Below are 20,179 nucleotides of genomic sequence, written 5' to 3'. Positions count from 1 at the left end.
GGTGGGCTAGCCGCCCGTGAGGCGCAGCTTGCGCACGCCGAGCGCGGCGAACACGCGCGCCAGCCGCAGCAGCTCGTCGCGCGACAGCAGCGCCGAGCGCGCGCTCAGCCGCACGCCCTCGGCCGGCATGCAGTACTGGCCTGCGCACGGCACGAGCTGGCTGACATGAGTGTGGTGTTGTGGGCCATGTGTGGGGAGAGTGTACGCACGCACGACGTCGAGCAGGTCGGCGCGCAAGGTGGGCTCGCCGCCCGTGAGGCGCAGCTTGCGCACGCCGAGCGCGGCGAACACGCGCGCCAGCCGCAGCAGCTCGTCGCGCGACAGCAGCGCCGAGCGCGCGCTCAGCCGCACGCCCTCGGCCGGCATGCAGTACTGGCCTGCGCACGGCACGAGCTGGCTGACATGAGTGTGGTGTTGTGGGCCATGTGTGGGGAGAGTGTACGCACGCACGACGTCGAGCAGGTCGGCGCGCAAGGTGGGCTCGCCGCCCGTGAGGCGCAGCTTGCGCACGCCGAGCGCGGCGAACACGCGCGCCAGCCGCAGCAGCTCGTCGCGCGACAGCAGCGCCGAGCGCGCGCTCAGCCGCACGCCCTCGGCCGGCATGCAGTACTGGCCTGCGCACGGCACGAGCTGGCTGACATGAGTGTGGTGTTGTGGGCCATGTGTGGGGAGAGTGTACGCACGCACGACGTCGAGCAGGTCGGCGCGCAAGGTGGGCTCGCCGCCCGTGAGGCGCAGCTTGCGCACGCCGAGCGCGGCGAACACGCGCGCCAGCCGCAGCAGCTCGTCGCGCGACAGCAGCGCCGAGCGCGCGCTCAGCCGCACGCCCTCGGCCGGCATGCAGTACTGGCCTGCGCACGGCACAAGCTGGCTGACATGAGTGTGGTGTTGTGGGCCATGTGTGGGGAGAGTGTACGCACGCACGACGTCGAGCAGGTCGGCGCGCAAGGTGGGCTCGCCGCCCGTGAGGCGCAGCTTGCGCACGCCGAGCGCGGCGAACACGCGCGCCAGCCGCAGCAGCTCGTCGCGCGACAGCAGCGCCGAGCGCGCGCTCAGCCGCACGCCCTCGGCCGGCATGCAGTACTGGCCTGCGCACGGCACGAGCTGGCTGACATGAGTGTGGTGTTGTGGGCCATGTGTGGGGAGAGTGTACGCACGCACGACGTCGAGCAGGTCGGCGCGCAAGGTGGGCTCGCCGCCCGTGAGGCGCAGCTTGCGCACGCCGAGCGCGGCGAACACGCGCGCCAGCCGCAGCAGCTCGTCGCGCGACAGCAGCGCCGAGCGCGCGCTCAGCCGCACGCCCTCGGCCGGCATGCAGTACTGGCCTGCGCACGGCACAAGCTGGCTGACATGAGTGTGGTGTTGTGGGCCATGTGTGGGGAGAGTGTACGCACGCACGACGTCGAGCAGGTCGGCGCGCAAGGTGGGCTCGCCGCCCGTGAGGCGCAGCTTGCGCACGCCGAGCGCGGCGAACACGCGCGCCAGCCGCAGCAGCTCGTCGCGCGACAGCAGCGCCGAGCGCGCGCTCAGCCGCACGCCCTCGGCCGGCATGCAGTACTGGCCTGCGCACGACACGAGTCACACTCACACACACTGCTGAGCCTATGGGCGCCACACCACGAATTATGCTTGAAATTTTGGTCTCAAGTTGCACTGAGTAATTAAGTATGTCTTAGTAATTTGTTTATATAGCAGCAATAGAAATATATATTCTGTGATAATTCCAATTACAAAAATCGATTACGGTAACTCTCCGACTATCTACATATTGAGATAGTTACCATAATCGGTTCACAAGATACAGATCGCTAACAGACAGACAGACAGCGGACACTAATAGGCTCCTGTTGACACCCTTGTATTATGTTCAAATAATACGAGAGTAAGGTTCAACACGTTTATTGTTGAGCTCGGTAGCACAGGACACATAATAATAATACCAGACGTTTTTTATCTACTCACTTGTAATGATCTTTTTTACAAAAAGGTAAACAAGTAGTGTACATTTCATATTTGACAGTACGGAAACCCTAGAAATAATGAAGTGGAATTGATAAGAGAAACAAAAACATCAAACTGAATGATGATCTCCAACTGATGTAATAATTTCCTGCTTCAAAGGAAACCTTCAGAGAAACTTCTTCTCAGGCTTAGACAGGTTCATTAGGTTTTGCTGTGTTGGCCGACATCATTAACAATAATTGCTTCAATTATTACTAAGGCGTCCAGTGCCTAGAGGTTTTGGAAGTAGCATTTATTTTTAAACTAGCTGACCTAGGTTGACAGGAAGTACCCTACAGGGTTCCTTGACAAACACAACAGACGGACCGAGAGACAGACCTAAAAAGATTCAGTTTTTTCTTTTGAGGTACAGAACCCTAAAAATCTGAAAATCTGTGGTTATATCACAAAAAAATTAAACTGTGTTCATGAAATAATTAATTTACTAACTCACACACAGTTGGCTCTGTAGTCATTAACTTGTAGTATTTAACATAAAAATGTTGAAATATTTTGTACAATGGTAGGGAACCGGTCGCGTGCAAGCCCAACTCACACTTTACACGTTTTGTTTCTATAAATGTACGGAATTATTTGAGATTTAATTTCTACACCACACTAGTAACTAAGGACATGACAGAACATTACACCTACTCAGACTACCGATATCTTACACTAGTACAAAAAAATGCTAGTTTTATTAGTACTTTTAATCATACTCACATCTTAAATTACATCGCTCAGTAAGAGAAATGCGAAGATAGTCATGTTTGCGACCGTGCAGGTCCATGAGAGGATCCGTGGGGCTCTCCAGCGCGCGCGCCTCCGCCGGCACCTGCGGAGCAAGGCACACCACCCACCTCAACAAGGCTCATAATATATACCCTCATGCATGTAGCAGTTTTTTTTATCAAAAGATTTATCATGACTTCATCACAAGTCTATGGACACCTGTCGACCTTGAGTAAAAACCAAACAAGTAAATAAAATGATGTATCAGTACTTACATTACTATGTGAAAGCCGCTGCGAGGTCACCAATAGATTGCACAAAATTCCCCTTTTCTGAAAACTTGCTCCGCGGAACACGTGCCTCACGCTGCTGCAGTACGACATCCTGGAACCTCGCGCCGCCGCTGAATAATGACAACATTGTAGTGTTCCCTATGTTCCCTATCTACTAACATCTACGCAAACATTATATTTATTGTCAGCCCTAGCACAGACTATGGTCTATATGGGCTGCAAAGCACCAGTCTCAGTTTTTTTCTAGTGCTTTGGTCTACAACAATTGGTGTAAAATGTTCTTTTTTAATTAAGTCTTAGTTAAATAAAATAAAAATAAAATATTTTATTGCATATTATCACCTTTAAATTTTAACTAACAACTGTGTGCACAAGAGACTACTCACCGACTAATTTGAAACGTACACTAAACACATAGCAACTATACCTACTTCGCAATTATTATTTAACTTGTGTGCACAGTAGTTACTGTTTACGAATGTGGTTCCACTTTATACCTCGTAGGATGTTTCCAATTTAGCACAGTTATACGTGGCAACCTGTAATTAGTGTGTTCGACTGTTGGTTCGGTTCTATTTGACTTAATAACTCTTGAACACTAGGAAACAGGTAACTAACCAAATCCAAATAAAATAAGAAAGAACGACGAAAATCGAAATTCGAAATAGAAGTTCCAAGTTGATGTAAGTGAACTTGTTGTTTTGTCAATTGACAATGACATCAATTGTCATAATATGTTCTACAATGTACTTCTCATGTCACTGTCAGATGTCATCATATCATATTGTCATCTTTGCTGTCAGCAGCAGCAGAAATATCGAAGATTATTATTATAAGTAACTATTATATATTCACTCATTTATTTATTTTTCTCATTACACCCTATTTAAAAAAAATACTCACAAAACTAAAATAACAGAAATAACAAAAAATTGAATAACAGAAACAACCACCAATAAAATAACAAAAACAACAGAAAAAATAACAGAAACATAGAAAAAATAACAGAAAAAAAATAACAGAAACAGAAGAGAAATAATAACAGATAGTTACAACAGAAAACTAAAGTAACGGAAGAAAAAAAAACATTGAATAAAAATATGGTAAAATGGTAAAATGGGTCCAGCTAGTGGCTAGTCTAGAGTCTGGCTAATGAAAGATGAGACTGAAATCGCCCGGCAAATTTAAAAAAAAATCGGAGGGCATCCCCAAACTTATAGTAAAAAAAATTGAATAACTTAATTTGATACTTGCAATTATTTAATTTTTTAAATGTTAATTTACAGATGAGATATCTTTTCACACATCCGCTTTTACAAACTTCTACGATTTGAAAAACTCATCAAGGGATTTGGGGGTTCGATTCCCAGACACTTTGACGTCCCTGATACATCTTCCAGTTTTAAACAAAGGAAACATTTTTTGTATTAAAATCAGAAATCATAACCAATGATGTAATATCGTATCGCTCACAATAAAATTCGTATGTCTATGGTGTGGCCAAAGCCAATGCTGTGGCCAATGCTATATAATACAGTACTATAATTATGTAAGTTATCTGTGCTGTGCAAAGACCTTAAAGTGTAAGGTCTTTGGTGCTGTGGGGCCAATGCCACAGATCAATAACATACAGAGTATGTTGACAACAAAATAAAAACAAAGTTAACTTTATAATTATGTATATTTAAAACATAGTTCGTCATACATATTTTATCCTATTAATTTAGTAGTTCTAATGTTATAAAATTATCTGTGACATTTCGCAAAATAAAGAATCATTTCATTTCATTTCATAGGAATGAAGATAAGTTTGGTCTACAAACAATTTACTTTCTACCATCTACCTACAGCTACAGACCAAACTATTTTACGAAAGTTGTAAATAAAACTACCTCAACTACCGATAGTGAATGAAGACAAATGGCTCTGTTTCCAGCTTATTCCTCGTCCAAACAAGACGTCGAGTACGTCGCGGAAGACTTGCGTGAGTGTTTTCATCACGAGCGCGTCTCGAGTCGCGAGCTGGGTTCACGGCTTCACGCGCGCCTTCGCTTGCAGCGAGCGAGCAGTCGGGCGCGGAGGCGCAGCTGCTGGCGAGCGACGACGACGAGCCGGCGCGTCAGCCGCGGCGCGCCGCGTCGCCCGAGCCGCGCGCCGACTTCTACGTGGACCGCCGGCTGGACCGCGGCAACCTGCGCGTGTCCACGCTCTACTACCCCGGCCGGCCCGAGTGAGTGTCTATTGTACACTATACCGTCTCCTGGATAACTGAAAGCTGGGCCGCTCGCTTCCGTGCAACTTTTTCATTATTTTATCTCGTGAAATCAAAGAGCTCTGAGGGGATTTAAAAAAAATTCGCAGGGACGAAGTTGCAAGCATCATCAAAAGCTGCAATCGTCACAGTGCAGTGGTCAGGCCCTCCGAGAGCTGTCATGGCACATCTGACTGTAGCTTCTCACGTGCTGGACATGGAACTGTTGACATGGGTCTGTTGTACTCCGTCCTGCTCTCCCATACGGGACACTACAAGCTGCCCAGCCGATAGATGTATCTTATTGCTAGTTACATTTGTTTGTTTCACTGTTTGCACACATGGTCCTCGCTTGCAATGCCCGATAGCAAGCTTTGCTGCCCAGTTCTGATTCTTGTAGTTACAACACTGACTACAGTGAATTTTCAAAGTAGTTAAAAGTACTGTGGTATCTGAAATATGGGAGTTTAAAAGTTTGGATGAATCACAATATAATATTATTATACATGCAGGTATGCCAGTCATGGTTACAATTGTTTTCTTGTTGCATCATTTTTAACCCCCGACCCAAAAAGAGGGGAGTTATAAGTTTGATGTGTGTATCTGTGTATCTGTCTGTGGCATCGTAGCGCCTAAACGAATGAACCGATTTTAATTTTTTTTTTTTGTTTGAAAGGTGGCTTGATCGAGAGTGTACTTGGCTATAATCCAAAAAAATTGGTTCAGCCGTTTAAGAGTTATCAGCTCTTTTCTAGTTTTCTTGTAGAAAAGAAGGTTAGATAACCGTTAGGTTCATAATATTATGTCAATTGACAAATGTCAAGCTGTCAAGATGGACGTTGTCTAGATACATAATTATTTATTTAAAAATGATGTTTCGGAAAACTGAGATACTTTAGATCGTAGGCGCGGAATAGTCCAAGAAAATCAGTTCAGCCGTTTGAAAGTTATCAGGTCTTTTCTAGTTACTGTAACCTTCACTTGTCGGGGGTGTTCTAAATTTTTAATTTACACTTGTTATTAATAAATGCTCTGCAATAATTTTTATTTAATTTATTTATTTTGCTGACTTAATGAAAAGTGAAACTTTTCACCAAACTTTGTAGACCAAAGAACTAGATAAAAACTGAGACTGGTGTTTGCAATTTGCAGCCCACATAGACCGTAGTCTGTGCTAGGGCTGACAAAAATCATCCGCCTTAAGAGATTAATTTATTTTAAGACAATCAAAGGTTATTAACATTTCATACAAACCTATACTTACATTTCTTTTTTTTTATTTAACATACTTTTTTCTTTAATTAAAAGGAATTTAATTTTTGCAGTCTTGAGTGTGACTTGAGTCTTAATATTAATGGAGCTAATATTAAGGTGAGCTGGATACTCATTTGGAGCTGGCAATGGTTTTCTTGGCAAAATTTAAAGGAGTACAAAAATGTTGTCAAACTGAAAACAAGAAAACTATTGCCAGTCCAAATGAGCTTCAAATTGTGGTATCTATATTAAAACACATTATAACAGGATCCCTATGAATGCGATGACAGCTCCAAGGTGGTCAAAGAAGTTAACCTTATAAAACTGTACAGTTCCATTTACCGAGTTAATTTCACTGGGGCTGATGCTGCGCCGTGTGCAGGTACCGCTGCGTCGCGGCGCCGCGCGTCGAGCGGCCGCCGCGCGCGCGCTACTACAGCCGCCGCGCGCCCGACGCGCCCGCCGCGCCCGCGCTGCACGAGCGCGTCGCCGCCTTCCGCCGCCTGCTCGCGGCCGCGCCCGACGACGTCGCGCTCTGGGAGAGCTTCATAGACTTTCAGGTGCGCGACCGACATCTGTACATACGAGCGCATAGTGTCCGATAAAAAGTATCATTTCAAAAATTTGAATCTGGGTTTCGGCGGCGGCGTAACTCGCGATCCTATTCAGGAAGCGTGCGGCGGCGCGGAGAGCGCGCTCGCGGCGGCCGAGGAGGGCGCGGCGCGCCTGCCGTGCGCGGGCCGCCTGCGCACGCGCCTGCTGGCTGCGCTGCGCCGCGCGCTGCCGCCGCACGCCGCGCTCGAGCGCCTGCGCGACATGCTGGCCGCGGAGCGCGCGGCGCCGGCGCGCGTAGAGCTGTGGGAAGCGCTGCTGCGCGCGCTGGCGGCGGCGCCGGGCGGCGACGCGGCGCAGCTGGACGCGGCCGCGGCCGCCGCGCTCGCCGACACGCGCGTGCTGCCCGCCGCCTACCCGCGCCTGCTGCTGGCGCGCGGTGAGTTGCTGCGTGCCGCTGGGCTCGCCGAACGCCTCGCGCTGCTCGTGGAGCTCGTCGTGGCCATGAACTTCGCGCCCGACGCCGCCGCGCCCTTCCCGCCGCCTGAGCCGCGCGCCGAGGCGGAGCGCGCCGAGCGCCGGCTGCGCGAGCTGGAGGACGCGGCGCTGCGCAGCGGGCTGCCGCTGGGCGCGGTGTGGGTGCGCGTGGAGCGCCTGCGCGGCGCCGCACACTGGCGCGCGCCGGTCGCCGGCGCCGCGGACGCGGACCCGCAGCGCGCGCCGCTGCCGCACGACGTGGCCGAGCTGCTGCTGCCGGCCGCGGCGCCGGCGGAGCTGCTACGGCTGGCGGCGGCGCTGCTGCTGTTGGCGGGCGTGCCGGCGCTGCCGGGCGTGGGGTGGACGGCGCGCTGGGCGGGCGGCGCGGCGCGCGGCGCGGAGGCGCTGCTGCCGCTGCTGGACGAGGCGGGCGCGCTGCCGGCGGCGCACCGCGCGCACGTGACGCCGCCTGACGCGCGCCGCGTGCTGCAGCTGCTGCAGGACCCGCCGCACTACTTCACCGACGACGCGGGTAAAATAAAAAATAAAAATAAATTTTACTTTATAATAATTTCGAACATCTTTAATTGGTGTAAAAGAAAAAAATTACAACCGACTTCAAAAACTACAAACAATTAAAAGAAAAAAAAAAAATCGTTTCTACGCGTGTATTTTGCTTTTCACACTTAGATTTCTAGTTTCTTTTATTATGCTCACTCGGTTTAATTATTATTTTGTATGGGAGCTGTGTCTGTGTGCTCGACCTAGCAATAGGGAAATGTCCCACCGAACGGTGATGTGCTCGGTAGCGCCGGCTGGGCCGACGGTTGTGCGTTGGAACTTCAATATATAGTGCAATTTGGTAAATGCTCTGTCAATGCGTTGAAAGTTGCGTGTTTCTCCTTGAGCTTCGATTAAGTTACCCGTGCTGCCATCTAGGCCGCGGGTCGTGAGCTATCAGGCTGGGGTTTGTGTATATCGAGCGTTGTTGATTGGTTGAGTTTAGAAGCGACATCTTGTGAATGTGGCACCCGCTACATCACTCTCCTCCGAGAAGAAGTCGTGGTGTGAAGCATCGAGGAGAAGTGGCGTTGTTGTGCATCCAAGGGGAATGGCGCCTGGCTTAGCCATCCAGAAGTGGCGTTATATGCTAACATCTGCTGGTGGAGTGCAGACCCATTGTGCCCTGCCAGAAGCGACATCTTGTGAATGTGGCAACCGCTACAATTTAAAAAAAAAAAAAAAAAATTGTATCAAGCAAAATTCATTCACCTGGCCTCTCTCGGGCTGAGGTGCGGAGAGGTAAGGGATGACACTAATAGATAACGTCGTTGACTTCACCTGTGGAAACAGCAGTATTTGAAGTTCTACACCGACGAGTCGTCGCTCGGACGGGGCTCTTGTGTAGGCAATTGTCGCGAGTGGATCGGGGATCGAATCACGCAACCACGCAATCGGTGACCTGTCGCAGGCTACCTGCGCTGGGTGGAGGCGCTGTGGGACGCACTGTGCGCGCGCCTCCGCGGCGACGCGCTGCTCGCGCTCGCGTGCTGGCGCCTGCGCTGGCTGGCCGCGCTCGTGCCGCTGGCCGCGCCCGCCGAGGCTACGCGCCTACGCGGCCGTGCGCGCGCGCTGCTGCGCCGCCTCGACCATCCGCTGCTCTTCGCCGAGTTCGCGCGCCTCGAGCGCAGCGTGGCGGGCGTCGCACGCGCTGCCGCCGTCGCCGCCGCCGCGCTGCGCGCCGCACTGTCGCGCGCCGATGTGCCGCACCACCACTGCCTCTATGTCGCCCGGGTGCTGGCGGAGCTGAGTGCGGACGGCGCTTGGCCGAGCGCGGCGGGAGCCTGCGCCCTGGTGAGCGCCGCGCTGCGCCGTGCGCCGCCCGCCGGCCTGCCCGCGCCCGCGCCCGAGGAGCTGGCCGCCGCGCTGCAGCGGTGCGAGGAGCGCTGCGCGGCGCTGGAGGCGGAGAACGCGGCGGACGAGGAGGAGGATACGGCGCTCGCGCTGCTGCCGGGCGCGGGCGAGTGGGCGCGCGCGCGCGCGCTGCTCGCGCCGCCGGAGCGCCGCGCGCGGCTGTTGCGGCGGCTGGCGGCGGCGGTGCGCGCGGGCGACGCGGCGCGCTACTGGGAGGAGAGCGGCGCGGCGCTGGCGGCGGCGGCGGCGCGCGAGGGTGGCGCGGGCGCGGCGGCGCGCGACCTGCTGCCGCTGTTCCCGCACAACGCCTACCTGGCGCTCGGTGAGCCACTAATGCTACTGTCGAACGTCTGATTTGTTCGTCTCTGAAATATTAAACTTATTGGTTGTATTAAGTGATGGACGACGGCGTTGTAGTAGACGTCTTTATTCGGTGCAGGCTTATGATCGACTCCTCTTACGAACTAACAGTATTTATACTCAAATCTTATAAGCTATTGTCTTATAGATAGATATTTCCTAATCTAACCTACATAATTTTGCATCACCTCTTGTTCAAATTCAACGCGTAAGCAACCTACATATTTACCTAACCCAATATTTTCAAATGTTTAGCGAACTTAAAACTTTCAACGAATTTTGGAAGATTCTCTATTATTTTAATAATTACTAAGAAATAATTTATTTTCGCCGGCGAAGACGAGGCCCCGATTTCCGACGTCACCCGGACGTGGACTATGCAGTATATTCAATCCGAACTACAATATTAGTTATGTGCCTCAATAATCGCCGGCGTGTGCGTGCGCAGAGAGCGCGGGCGCGCCGCTGTGGGCGTGGAGCGCGGCGCGCGGCGCGGCCGAACGCCTGCGCGCGCTGGCGCCGCGCGGCGACGTGGCGGCGCTAGCGGCGCTGCTGCCGCTGCTGGCGCGCGCGCTGCGCGAGGACTGCGCGCCGCCCGACGCGGAGCGACTGGTGCGCGCGGCGCGGCGCGTGGTGTCGAGCGGCAGCGGCGCGCTGCTGTGGGCGCTGCGCCTGGAGGCGGAGGCGCGCGCGCCGCGCCCACGCCTGCAGCACGCGCTGTACGCGGCGCTGGACGCGGCGCCGCACGCCAAGGTGAGTGTGCCCCGCGACGCGGCGGCGGCGAGGCGACGCCGTGGCTGATCGCGCGTGTGTTGCAGTGGCTGTACGTGCGCGGCGCCGCGTGGTGCGGCGGCGAGGCGGCCGCGCTGGCCGACGCGCTGCTGGAGCGCCAGCTGCGCCTGCACGCGCTGCCCGACGAGCTGCGTCCCCCGCCCGACGCGCCCGACGCGCCCGACGCGCCCGCGCGCTGACCGCAGACGCCGCGCACCGAACTGTACACTGTTAAATATTATATTATAATATATCGAATGTTCCCATGCCTTTTCTTTCCGTTGCCCACACCTCCCCGCGCCCGCGCCCGCGCCCTCACCCTCGCCCGCGCCCGGCAGCTACGTACTAGCTCCACAGCAGTAGAGCGCTCGCTGTACCGGGACAGACGACTGGCAGAAGGAAGTGTCTGTCTTTTGAATATTGATTAGGTATTTATAATATTTTGTAAAACATACCTACATAAAAACTAGCATCCTGAATTTAAGAAAAGTTGGTATAGTAGATTTCAATAATCTTTAGTCTTTACGGTTTGTATTTCTCATAGATTTTAAAAGAGCCACCCCTCAAAGTATTTCTGGCAAGTGAAAGAGACGCCATCACTCATCAAAGCGAAACGGCAAAATTTAAATCTCGCGAGTGAGAGGGACACCATACGACGAAGCGAGAACAAATAGCAGTATGAACTCCTTGTAAGAAACATTACACCCCATAAGGCGTAGTGGATTTCAGTACAAGGCATTGTCGAGCGAGTGGTGTAAAACGTAGAGTATTGAACGTGGGAGTAATGGTGTCCTTGCCTCGGGCGCCCTAAGCCCCGCGCTTCACACCGAGGTACGCAGTTCTTCACGGTGTCACCTGCAGCTCCTCAACTTCTCGCGAGCTCGTTCATCTTGGTGGGAAGCTCAGGTCGGGGGTCACCACTGTTGAGTTACTCTGCCGCTGGTGTGCCGAGGTGTGGTGAGGTGGTGGTGCTGGAAATGATACTCTTGTTCTGGAGCACTATTTATTTATTTACTGTTCTCTTTTCAGAGCAACACAAGTTCTTTTATTTCACACAATAAACACATTATAAAACAACAATCAAAGCTGTTACTCCACACTACAATCAGATTCCCATATCCAAATTGCATGACATTAAAAAACATTCAGAAAAAATAACGTTCATTTTCAACACTGGCACTACTCTTGACAGTTGACACTTTACACTTGTGACGTGTGCGCGGCAAATTCAACCTATGCTGCCATATAAATGCAGAATTTCATTTACATGTATGAAGTCGGGCGAGCATAATAAAAGAAATTAGAAATCTAAGCGTGAAGCTCGCCCGACTTCATACATACATACACGTATAGAAACAAAAAATATTTTTTTACTTTGTTGTGGTTTTGGAAGTTAAGAAGTGTAAGTCATCACTCGGTACCTAAAATATCAATCCGCCAGCAAAACTTTCCAAATCCACACGGCTCAGTTCAGTACCTTGCAGCATCAGGATCGAAGAGTTGCAACTCTGAATTCAATAACAAAGTCTAGGCTCGGCATTTTCAATATTATTTCGTAGTACTGTACCTACTCTGCATCATCAGGATTGAGGAGTCGGGACTCGAAGTCCAAGCACGAAGTCGTCGCTCGGTGCCTACAATATGAGCACCTACGCAACGACTGGTAGAGGCGAAGGGAGCTATGAGAGTGAGGGGATAGACAGTGCTCACTCACCAGTAGCGTCTCGAAGTGTTCGACCGCGGTCTACGCCGTCGCGTGCTCCACTCGGTCACCAGCTCAGCGCTCAGGCGTCCGATAACAACCACGCGCAGCTTCTAATACCCCGTCCACGCATTGCTCTACTCGCGCAACGCACTTACTACGTCGCTTGCCTTTGCAACGCGATGGACGTCGAAACTGGCAGCGGGCGCGCTATTGCATACGTTGCGATGGACATGAACGAGGAACACGCGAGTAGCGCGGCCACACTACGTTTCTGTGTCATCTCACGGGCAGCGTGTGGACGGGGGGTAAGTAAGTAGGTACATACACAGCACCGACAATATTATTCTCAAAAGAGTTTTTATTTTTCGTAGAAGAAATTTAGACATGACACGTACAGCACATAAACTTCACTACATCGGACATTGATAAAGTTACAGTTCAATATTGCTTTCCTATATTATTATTCATTTTTTCTGGATCATTTTTGTTGACATCGTTGTCGGTATTTGTTTCGGACAGATTAGAATACTACTTCCTCGACAGTCGCTCCGTGGCGAGCTGCGGCCTCTGCGATCGCAGGAAGCGTCGGCTGCGCACTGCCGAGTGCCGGCGCGCTTCTCACGGGGCTTGCTCGGCGGCGCGGCGAGCGCGCGGAGTGCATGGCGCGCCGCGCCGCGCTGCTGCTGGCCGCGGCGCTGCTGCTCGCGCGCGCGCACGCGCACGACGCGCACGACGCGCACGACGCACACCACGACGACGACGACAGCGACCCCGTGCCCTTCATGGTGACTGCTTCGATACCATCCGAATATTTATATATACTTAGATATTTAGGACCTACCCTGTAGGTATACATTTTCCAAATTTTGTCATTTGCAAAAATAAAATTCCATTCGCCCAATAAATATCGTTAGTCAGTTATCAATTGTTAGTCAGTTATCAATTGTTAGTCAGTTATCAATCGTTAGTCAGTTATCAATCGTTAGTCAGTTATCAATCGTTAGCCAGTTATCAATCGTTAGTCAGTTATCAATCGTTAGCCAGTTATCAATCAAATCAAATCAAATCAAATCAAATCATCATTTATTTGCTCAAATGTAGGTAGCATAGATTTTACAATTTATTTTAGTGTCACTACACTTGCCATGTAATGGCGTGCAAATATTTTACATAAGCAATGTAAACTACACTAAATAGTTTAAATGTACATTGAATATGCTCAAAATACCTTACACCTTACAGTCATACTTAGGTAGGTATACATATACATAGTCATAAAAAGGTCTGATTTCACAACACCATCATTACTGTTAAATAAAATATAATTTAGAGCTCTTAAAATTAAAATGTAAATAATTTAATAAATCATGTATTATCTATGTAAAATGTCAACAATAAAGTCACAAGAGTATACAATTAACATACTTAATAATTGATTAATAGACTAGTTCCTCATAATAAATCATTTAGTGTTGAAGAATTCATTTAAACTGTAGAAACACTCATTTAGATTAATTAAAGGAATTATGAGTTTATTTGGATACCTTGTGTTGAAAACCTTCTGGCTTTTTTTTGTGTAGAAATCAGACTTATTTTTTGAACAAATAGGCTTATCTCATAAATGTATTATCATAATTATCCTAGTCATACCAATTTCTTTTTTGCATGGAGTTACAATATCATAATCATAAATCAATAATAATAAAAAATCATAAATCAATCAGTAACAATAAAAAATCATAAATCATAAATCAATAATAATAATATGTCAGATCTTACAGCTATCTAAAAAATCTTTAACGCTATAAAAACATTGGTCAATTAAATAATCAAATAACTTTATCCTAAACTTCGACATTGGTAAATTTTTTATGTTATCAGATAACTTATTATATAGGGTGACAGCCATACAATATGAATTACGAGAGCATATCGCTAGTCTTTGTCGTGGTATTTCCAATTTAAATTTTTGTCGCCGGCTTTCGTTGTCAGGCTTCCTATCAAATAGATGCTCATGTTTCTTTACAAATAGACATGTCTCAAATATATATAGACATGGCAAAGGTAATATCTTTTTCTTTTTAAATAAAGGCCGACATGGAGCTATTATATCCGCACCACACAGTGATCTGATACATTTTTTTTGTACTCTGAAAGCATTTATAATATCGACAGAGTTACCCCATAGTATTAGTCCGTAACGCAGTATAGATGCAACATAGCCATGGTATGCAGTTGTGGCCGCTTCTTCAGAGATTGTATTTCGTAGACGATATAGTGCAAATACGAACCTATTAAGTTTTTTACACGTAATATGTATATGTTCTTTCCAGTTACAATATTTATCTATTGTAATCCCCAGAAAAGTTGCCGACGGCACGACATTTATTTTTTCATTATTATAGTTGATGCTAAGGTTAAGGGATGAGCTATTATAGGTCTGGAATTCCACTACTTTTGTTTTATTTAAGTTAACGCAAAGGTTATTCATGTCAAGCCATTGAATAATTTTGTTTAGTGCAATATTGATATCTTGTTCAAGTTCATTTTTTATTTTACTTTCAACTATTAAGGTAATATCGTCAGCAAAAAGGATTGTATCATTATTAACCGTGTCTGGTAAGTCATTGATATAGAGCAAAAACAGCAGTGGACCCAGGATACTACCCTGGGGAACTCCGGATTTAACCTCTTTATATAGTGATCTATGAGTAGATTTTTGTTTATTTTTTACTGTCGTAATCTCAACACATTGCTGACGACTATGGAGATAGCTCTTTAGCCAGTCGTAGCCTTTGCCTCGTATACCGTATTTAAATAGTTTTTCGAGAAGAATCTCATGGCTGACGCAGTCAAAAGCTTTGGACATATCCAATAGTATTGCGGCAACTGAACATTTTTTGTTGAAGGCACCATTTACCTTTTTAATTAAATCAAAGCATGCTAATGTAGTTGAGCGCTTTTTTTGGAATCCGTACTGGTTCGTTTTCAGAATATTATTTTTATCAATAAAGTCGTTTATTTTTATATGCATTACTTTTTCAAGAATTTTTGAAATAATTGGTATAAGGGTTATAGGTCGGTAATTATTCATTTCATTTTTAGCACCCTTTTTATGTATAGGTTTAACAATAGAATACTTTAATTTTTCAGGAAAGGTACCATCTTGAAAAGACATATTTATTATGTGGCATAATGGCCCTGTTATTGTTGCTGCACAAGCTTTTACAATCTTCGTTGTAATGTTATCATAACCTGTAGAATTAGTATTTTTAAGATTTTTAATCACTTTATACAGGTCATATTCAATGATAGGCGTTAAGAACAAGGTATTAGTGTTAAGTGGTATGTTTTTTGTAGAATTGTAAATATTTGTGGCTTGTTTATACTTAGTTATATTAATAAAGTAATCGTTGAATTTTTCTGCAATGGTGTATGGATCATTATGGACGTCAGAGTTAATTCTTATTTCATTGATGTCATTTGATTTATTGTTGCAATTAAAGTTATTCTTAATTAATGTCCATGATGCTTTACATGTATTCTTAGCTCTTTTAATGTATCCTAAACTCTCTATTTTTTGTGACCTAAAAATACAGTGTTTTAATATTTTTGCATACCTGGTGTATTTTCTTAGATTTGATTGTTTATTAGTTTTTGAATATATGTAATTTAAATAGAGATTTCTTTTCTTAATACAACACTTTTTAATACCTTTTGTTAACCAACTTGTTCTTATTCCTTTTTTTACTGTTTTAACTAGAATATGTGGAAAACATAGATCATAGAATAGCGTGAAGATTTCATGAAACTTGTTAAATGCTGCATTAGTTTCCATCTCATCGTATACTTCGCTAAAGGATAGAGATGCAATGTATTTGCAAAATTTATCAATATTTTCGCGACTATAGTCTCTCTTGCTCTCAAACCAGAAGGTGTTATTTTTAAGTTTATTTGCTGTAAACTTACAACCAATGCTTTGCGCGGTGTCGTGATCCGAGAGAGCTAATTGGTGTGTCCGCGGGGTGATTTTACTATCTTCAATGTTACTTATGATAAGATCCAGGCAGCTATTTAGTCTAGTTGGTGTAGTGATGTGATTTTTCATGTTATAGTTATCCAGAATGGACGTTAATTCAATACTATATTGATTTGTTTCAATCGTTAGTCAGTTATCAATCGTTAGCCAGTTATCAATCGTTAGTCAGTTATCAATCGTTAGCCAGTTATCAATCGTTAGTCAGTTATCAATCGTTAGCCAGTTATCAATCGTTAGTCAGTTATCAATCGTTAGCCAGTTATCAATCGTTAGTCAGTTATCAATCGTTAGCCAGTTATCAATCGTTAGTCAGTTATCAATCGTTAGTCAGTTATCAATCGTTAGTCAGTTATCAAGGGCCGATTTTTCAATCGTCAAATTGCTTTCATCTGAGGAATTTTGAGGGTTCTCAAATTATTATTTACGTACATTATGCGGTTGATCAATTATTATTATTATTATCCAAGTCTACCTACGTTTAGTTCATTCAATATTAATAATACTTAAATAAGTATATTGGACAGAATCAGGCGTTACTTTGCGGAAGTTCATGTTTAGCAAGAAACAGTTAAAAATTATTTTGATATAATCCGCCAACAGTCTGTTGGCGGATTATAGCAAAATAATTTTTAACTGTTTCTTGCTATACTTAAATATTACCTCGATGTAGTGTCTTCATACAAAATTCATAAAAAATTATGTAAAATAGTGGTAGGTATAGTTAATAGTAGGTACCTTTAGTCTACACCAGTTCGAGTAAGGCGACAACCCTGTGTGGGTGCGGCGCAGGTGGTGCTGGAGCACGAGGACGGCCGGCGCTGCGCCGCCTCGCTGCTGTCGCTGCGCACCGCCCTCAGCACGGCGCGCTGCGCGGCCGGCGGCGGCGACGCGCGCGCGCTGTGGGCGCTGGCGGCCGCGCTGCTCGGCGCGCGCGGCGTGGCGCCGGCGGCCGGCGCGCGGCGCGTGGCGTGCGTGGCGCTGGCGGGTGACGCCGCCGACCCCGCGCGCGACCTGGCCGTGCTCCGGCTGGAGGCGCCCTTCGGCCGCGCCGCGCGCGCGCTACCCGTGCTGCTGCAGACAGACGCGCGCGCCGCCGCCGCGCGCTGCCACGCCGTGCGCGCGCTGCCGCCTCGCACCGCCGCCGGCCCGCGCGTGCGCTTCCGCGTGTTCAGCTTGCGGGTCGCGCCCGAGCGGGCTTGCGCGGCGCACGTGCCGCAGTGGGTGGCTACGCGCGCGCGCCTGCTGTGCCTGGCCGCCGACGACGTCCTGTGCGAGGTGAGTCGCGGCCGGCATGTGCGCGCGCGCCCGCCGGCCGCGCCTCACGACGCGCGTGTTGCAGCGCGACCTCGGCGGCGGCGTGGTGTGCGACGGCAAGCTGAGCGGCGTGCTGAGCGCGCTGGGCGGAGCGGGCGCGTGCGGCGCCACGGTGGCGGCGCAGGCCGTGGCGCGCGTGCGGCGCTTCCTGCACTGCGCGCACACGCTGCGCCAGTGCGGACGGTAGGAGCCTTGCTGCATCTTCGGCGACACTTTCCACGGAGAATAAAGTCAAACTGAAAAACGTTTGTCGTGTTCTGTGACAGCGGCGCGTGCGCGTCCGAGTGCACCGAGCGCCGCCTGCTGCCCGACGACGCGCCCCCCGCTCCCGCCTCCCCGCGTGTCGGGACCACGCTGCCACTCGCCGAAGACGCCGCCGACGACCTCGCCCCGAGTAAGCGCTGCGACCATGACTATGACGATTGCACGCATCGCACCGCACTCAGCCCGCACTTGCCTCTGTTGCAGACGCGCCACCCGCCGCTCCCGCCACCGCACCGCCGCCTGCGTCAGCCGCGCCGCCGCCGCCGTGCCGCACCGCGCTCGCCCGCGTCCCCTTCGTCGCCGAGCACGCTTCTTCGCCGAGACATGCTCTGGAGTTCGAACCTAACCGCCCCGACTTTAAGGTATATTTCATATTGTATTGTCGAACGTGACCTACGACAATTTCAAACCTCTACATTCTACTTAGAATTTACAAAAATCCTGAGCGGATCGTTACCAGAACTATCAGAATGCCGAAACTAACTGAAAAGAAAACGGTGAATAGACCTTGCTTTAGACCCTAACGAGTGTAGAACACGAATTCGTATGCATTATATTGATGCGATGTTACTGGGAATCGTCACCAAGTAACCAGCGAGCTCACAGTTGCTACCGGCAGCCGCCCCGGCAGCTCGCTGCGCGAGCGTGACGCGTGCGCCCCCCGTAGGCCGCTCAGACCAGAACCCCCCGCGGACGCTTGAAGGCGGGCGAGTACGGCGACCACGCAGCCGACTACGTGGCCGACGACGCGCCGCCGCCCCGCGCCGCCCGCCCGCCGCCCGCGCCCACACCCGCGCCCGCGCCCACGCCCGCGCCCACGAGCACACCGCCCGCGCCCGCGCTGCAGCTCGCCGCTCGCGCGCCGCCCCGCGCCGCCACCTGCGCCTCTGTCATACTGTATGCTATGACACTGCTATTTGGGACATAAAATAAACGATCAAACTGACAACTTGTTTCGAATTATTGTATCGATAAAAAATGCATTTTTTTAAAATATTTTATTCATTTTCGTAAAATCATAAAATAAATTAATCTTTTTTTCTTTTTGTCAGCCCTAGCACAGACTACGGTCTGTTTGGACTGCAAAATTCCAAACACCAGTCTGTTTTTTATCTAGTGCTTTGGTCTATAAAAAATGGTGAAAAATGTTTCTCTTTAAATTAAGTCTATTACTAAATAAAAAAATAAATAAAAATAAATTTAATGAACACCTCACGCAGTCGCATCAGCATCGCTAATTATACAAATATAAAAATACAAATAATAAACTGAATCGTGGTCTGAACGCTCCGCGCACCAGTTCGCGCGCGACCACAATCATCGATCCAGCAACAATATTGAGTTGGCGAACCAGCTACCGGTGTGTAATACGCCCGTTCCCGCGCCCGCGTCTCTGCTCACCAGCGCTGTCACACGCTGCTCAGCTGGGCACTGCCGTCGTGGTCCCTGCCTAGTTACTCTCAGACTACATCGAGAGAGATTCTGTGGGATAATAGAATTTACTAAGAGTAAAGACCCTATTTCGAATAACATATAAAATGGCATCATAACAGTAGTTCAAGATAAAGCCTCCTCTTTCCTAAATCCTTGATTTCAAAAATCTCAAAACATATATTATGTTAACAGATAGTACGGAACTGCTAATAAAGAAATCAGAACTATCATGAAATCAATATCTTACCAGATATGATCGACCAAGATAACGTGTAGTTAGCAGGCAGGCTAACACGAATAAACTGTAAAGAAGAAGACAGCACAATTAACTTTGTAAAGTTGGGGACTAACTGCTAACCGTTAGGTTATGTTAGGTTATGTTAGGTTATGTTAGGTTATGTTAGGTTATGTTAGGTTATGTTAGGTTATGTTAGGTTATGTTAGGTTATGTTAGGTTATGTTAGGTTATGTTAGGTTATGTTAGGTTATGTTAGGTTATGTTAGGTTATGTTAGGTTATGTTAGGTTATGTTAGGTTATGTTAGGTTATGTTAGGTTATGTTAGGTTATGTTAGGTTATGTTAGGTTATGTTAGGTTATGTTAGGTTATGTTAGGTTATGTTAGGTTATGTTAGGTTATGTTAGGTTATGTTAGGTTATGTTAGGTTATGTTAGGTTATGTTAGGTTATGTTAGGTTATGTTAGGTTATGTTAGGTTATGTTAGGTTATGTTAGGTTATGTTAGGTTATGTTAGGTTATGTTAGGTTATGTTAGGTTATGTTAGGTTATGTTAGGTTATGTTAGGTTATGTTAGGTTA

The 20,179-nt window shown here is 48.3% G+C and overlaps 3 protein-coding genes across 3 annotated transcripts; 2 read left to right on the top strand and 1 right to left on the bottom strand.

Annotated features, from left to right (window-relative positions):
- Positions 1 to 6: 6 nt before the first annotated feature.
- LOC123870455 lies at positions 7 to 3,763 on the bottom strand. Its single transcript, XM_045913779.1, has 8 exons — positions 3,645 to 3,763; positions 3,009 to 3,136; positions 2,725 to 2,836; positions 1,344 to 1,562; positions 1,039 to 1,303; positions 870 to 983; positions 802 to 829; positions 7 to 746 (listed from the first exon to the last, which is right to left on the bottom strand). Coding segments are annotated over exons 3-8 (1,368 nt in total). The 5' UTR covers positions 2,727 to 2,836; positions 3,009 to 3,136; positions 3,645 to 3,763.
- An 817-nt stretch (positions 3,764 to 4,580) lies between these two features.
- LOC123870454 lies at positions 4,581 to 10,867 on the top strand. The gene is made up of 8 exons (XM_045913778.1): positions 4,581 to 4,660; positions 4,963 to 5,010; positions 5,085 to 5,256; positions 6,914 to 7,091; positions 7,201 to 8,092; positions 9,032 to 9,724; positions 10,283 to 10,587; positions 10,653 to 10,867. Exons 1-8 carry the CDS (start codon positions 4,636 to 4,638, stop codon positions 10,803 to 10,805), a joined length of 2,466 nt encoding a protein of 821 aa, XP_045769734.1. The 5' UTR covers positions 4,581 to 4,635; the 3' UTR covers positions 10,806 to 10,867.
- A 1,072-nt stretch (positions 10,868 to 11,939) lies between these two features.
- Positions 11,940 to 18,855, top strand: LOC123870453. Its single transcript, XM_045913777.1, has 6 exons — positions 11,940 to 13,095; positions 17,139 to 17,624; positions 17,689 to 17,846; positions 17,918 to 18,057; positions 18,132 to 18,289; positions 18,631 to 18,855. Exons 1-6 carry the CDS (start codon positions 12,970 to 12,972, stop codon positions 18,853 to 18,855), a joined length of 1,293 nt encoding a protein of 430 aa, XP_045769733.1. The 5' UTR covers positions 11,940 to 12,969.
- The last annotated feature ends 1,324 nt before the right edge of the window (positions 18,856 to 20,179 follow it).

This window comes from Maniola jurtina, chromosome 12 (assembly GCF_905333055.1).
Source record: "Maniola jurtina chromosome 12, ilManJurt1.1, whole genome shotgun sequence".
NCBI classification, from domain to species: Eukaryota; Metazoa; Arthropoda; class Insecta; order Lepidoptera; family Nymphalidae; genus Maniola; species Maniola jurtina.
This window is presented reverse-complemented; position numbering and strand designations above follow the sequence as displayed.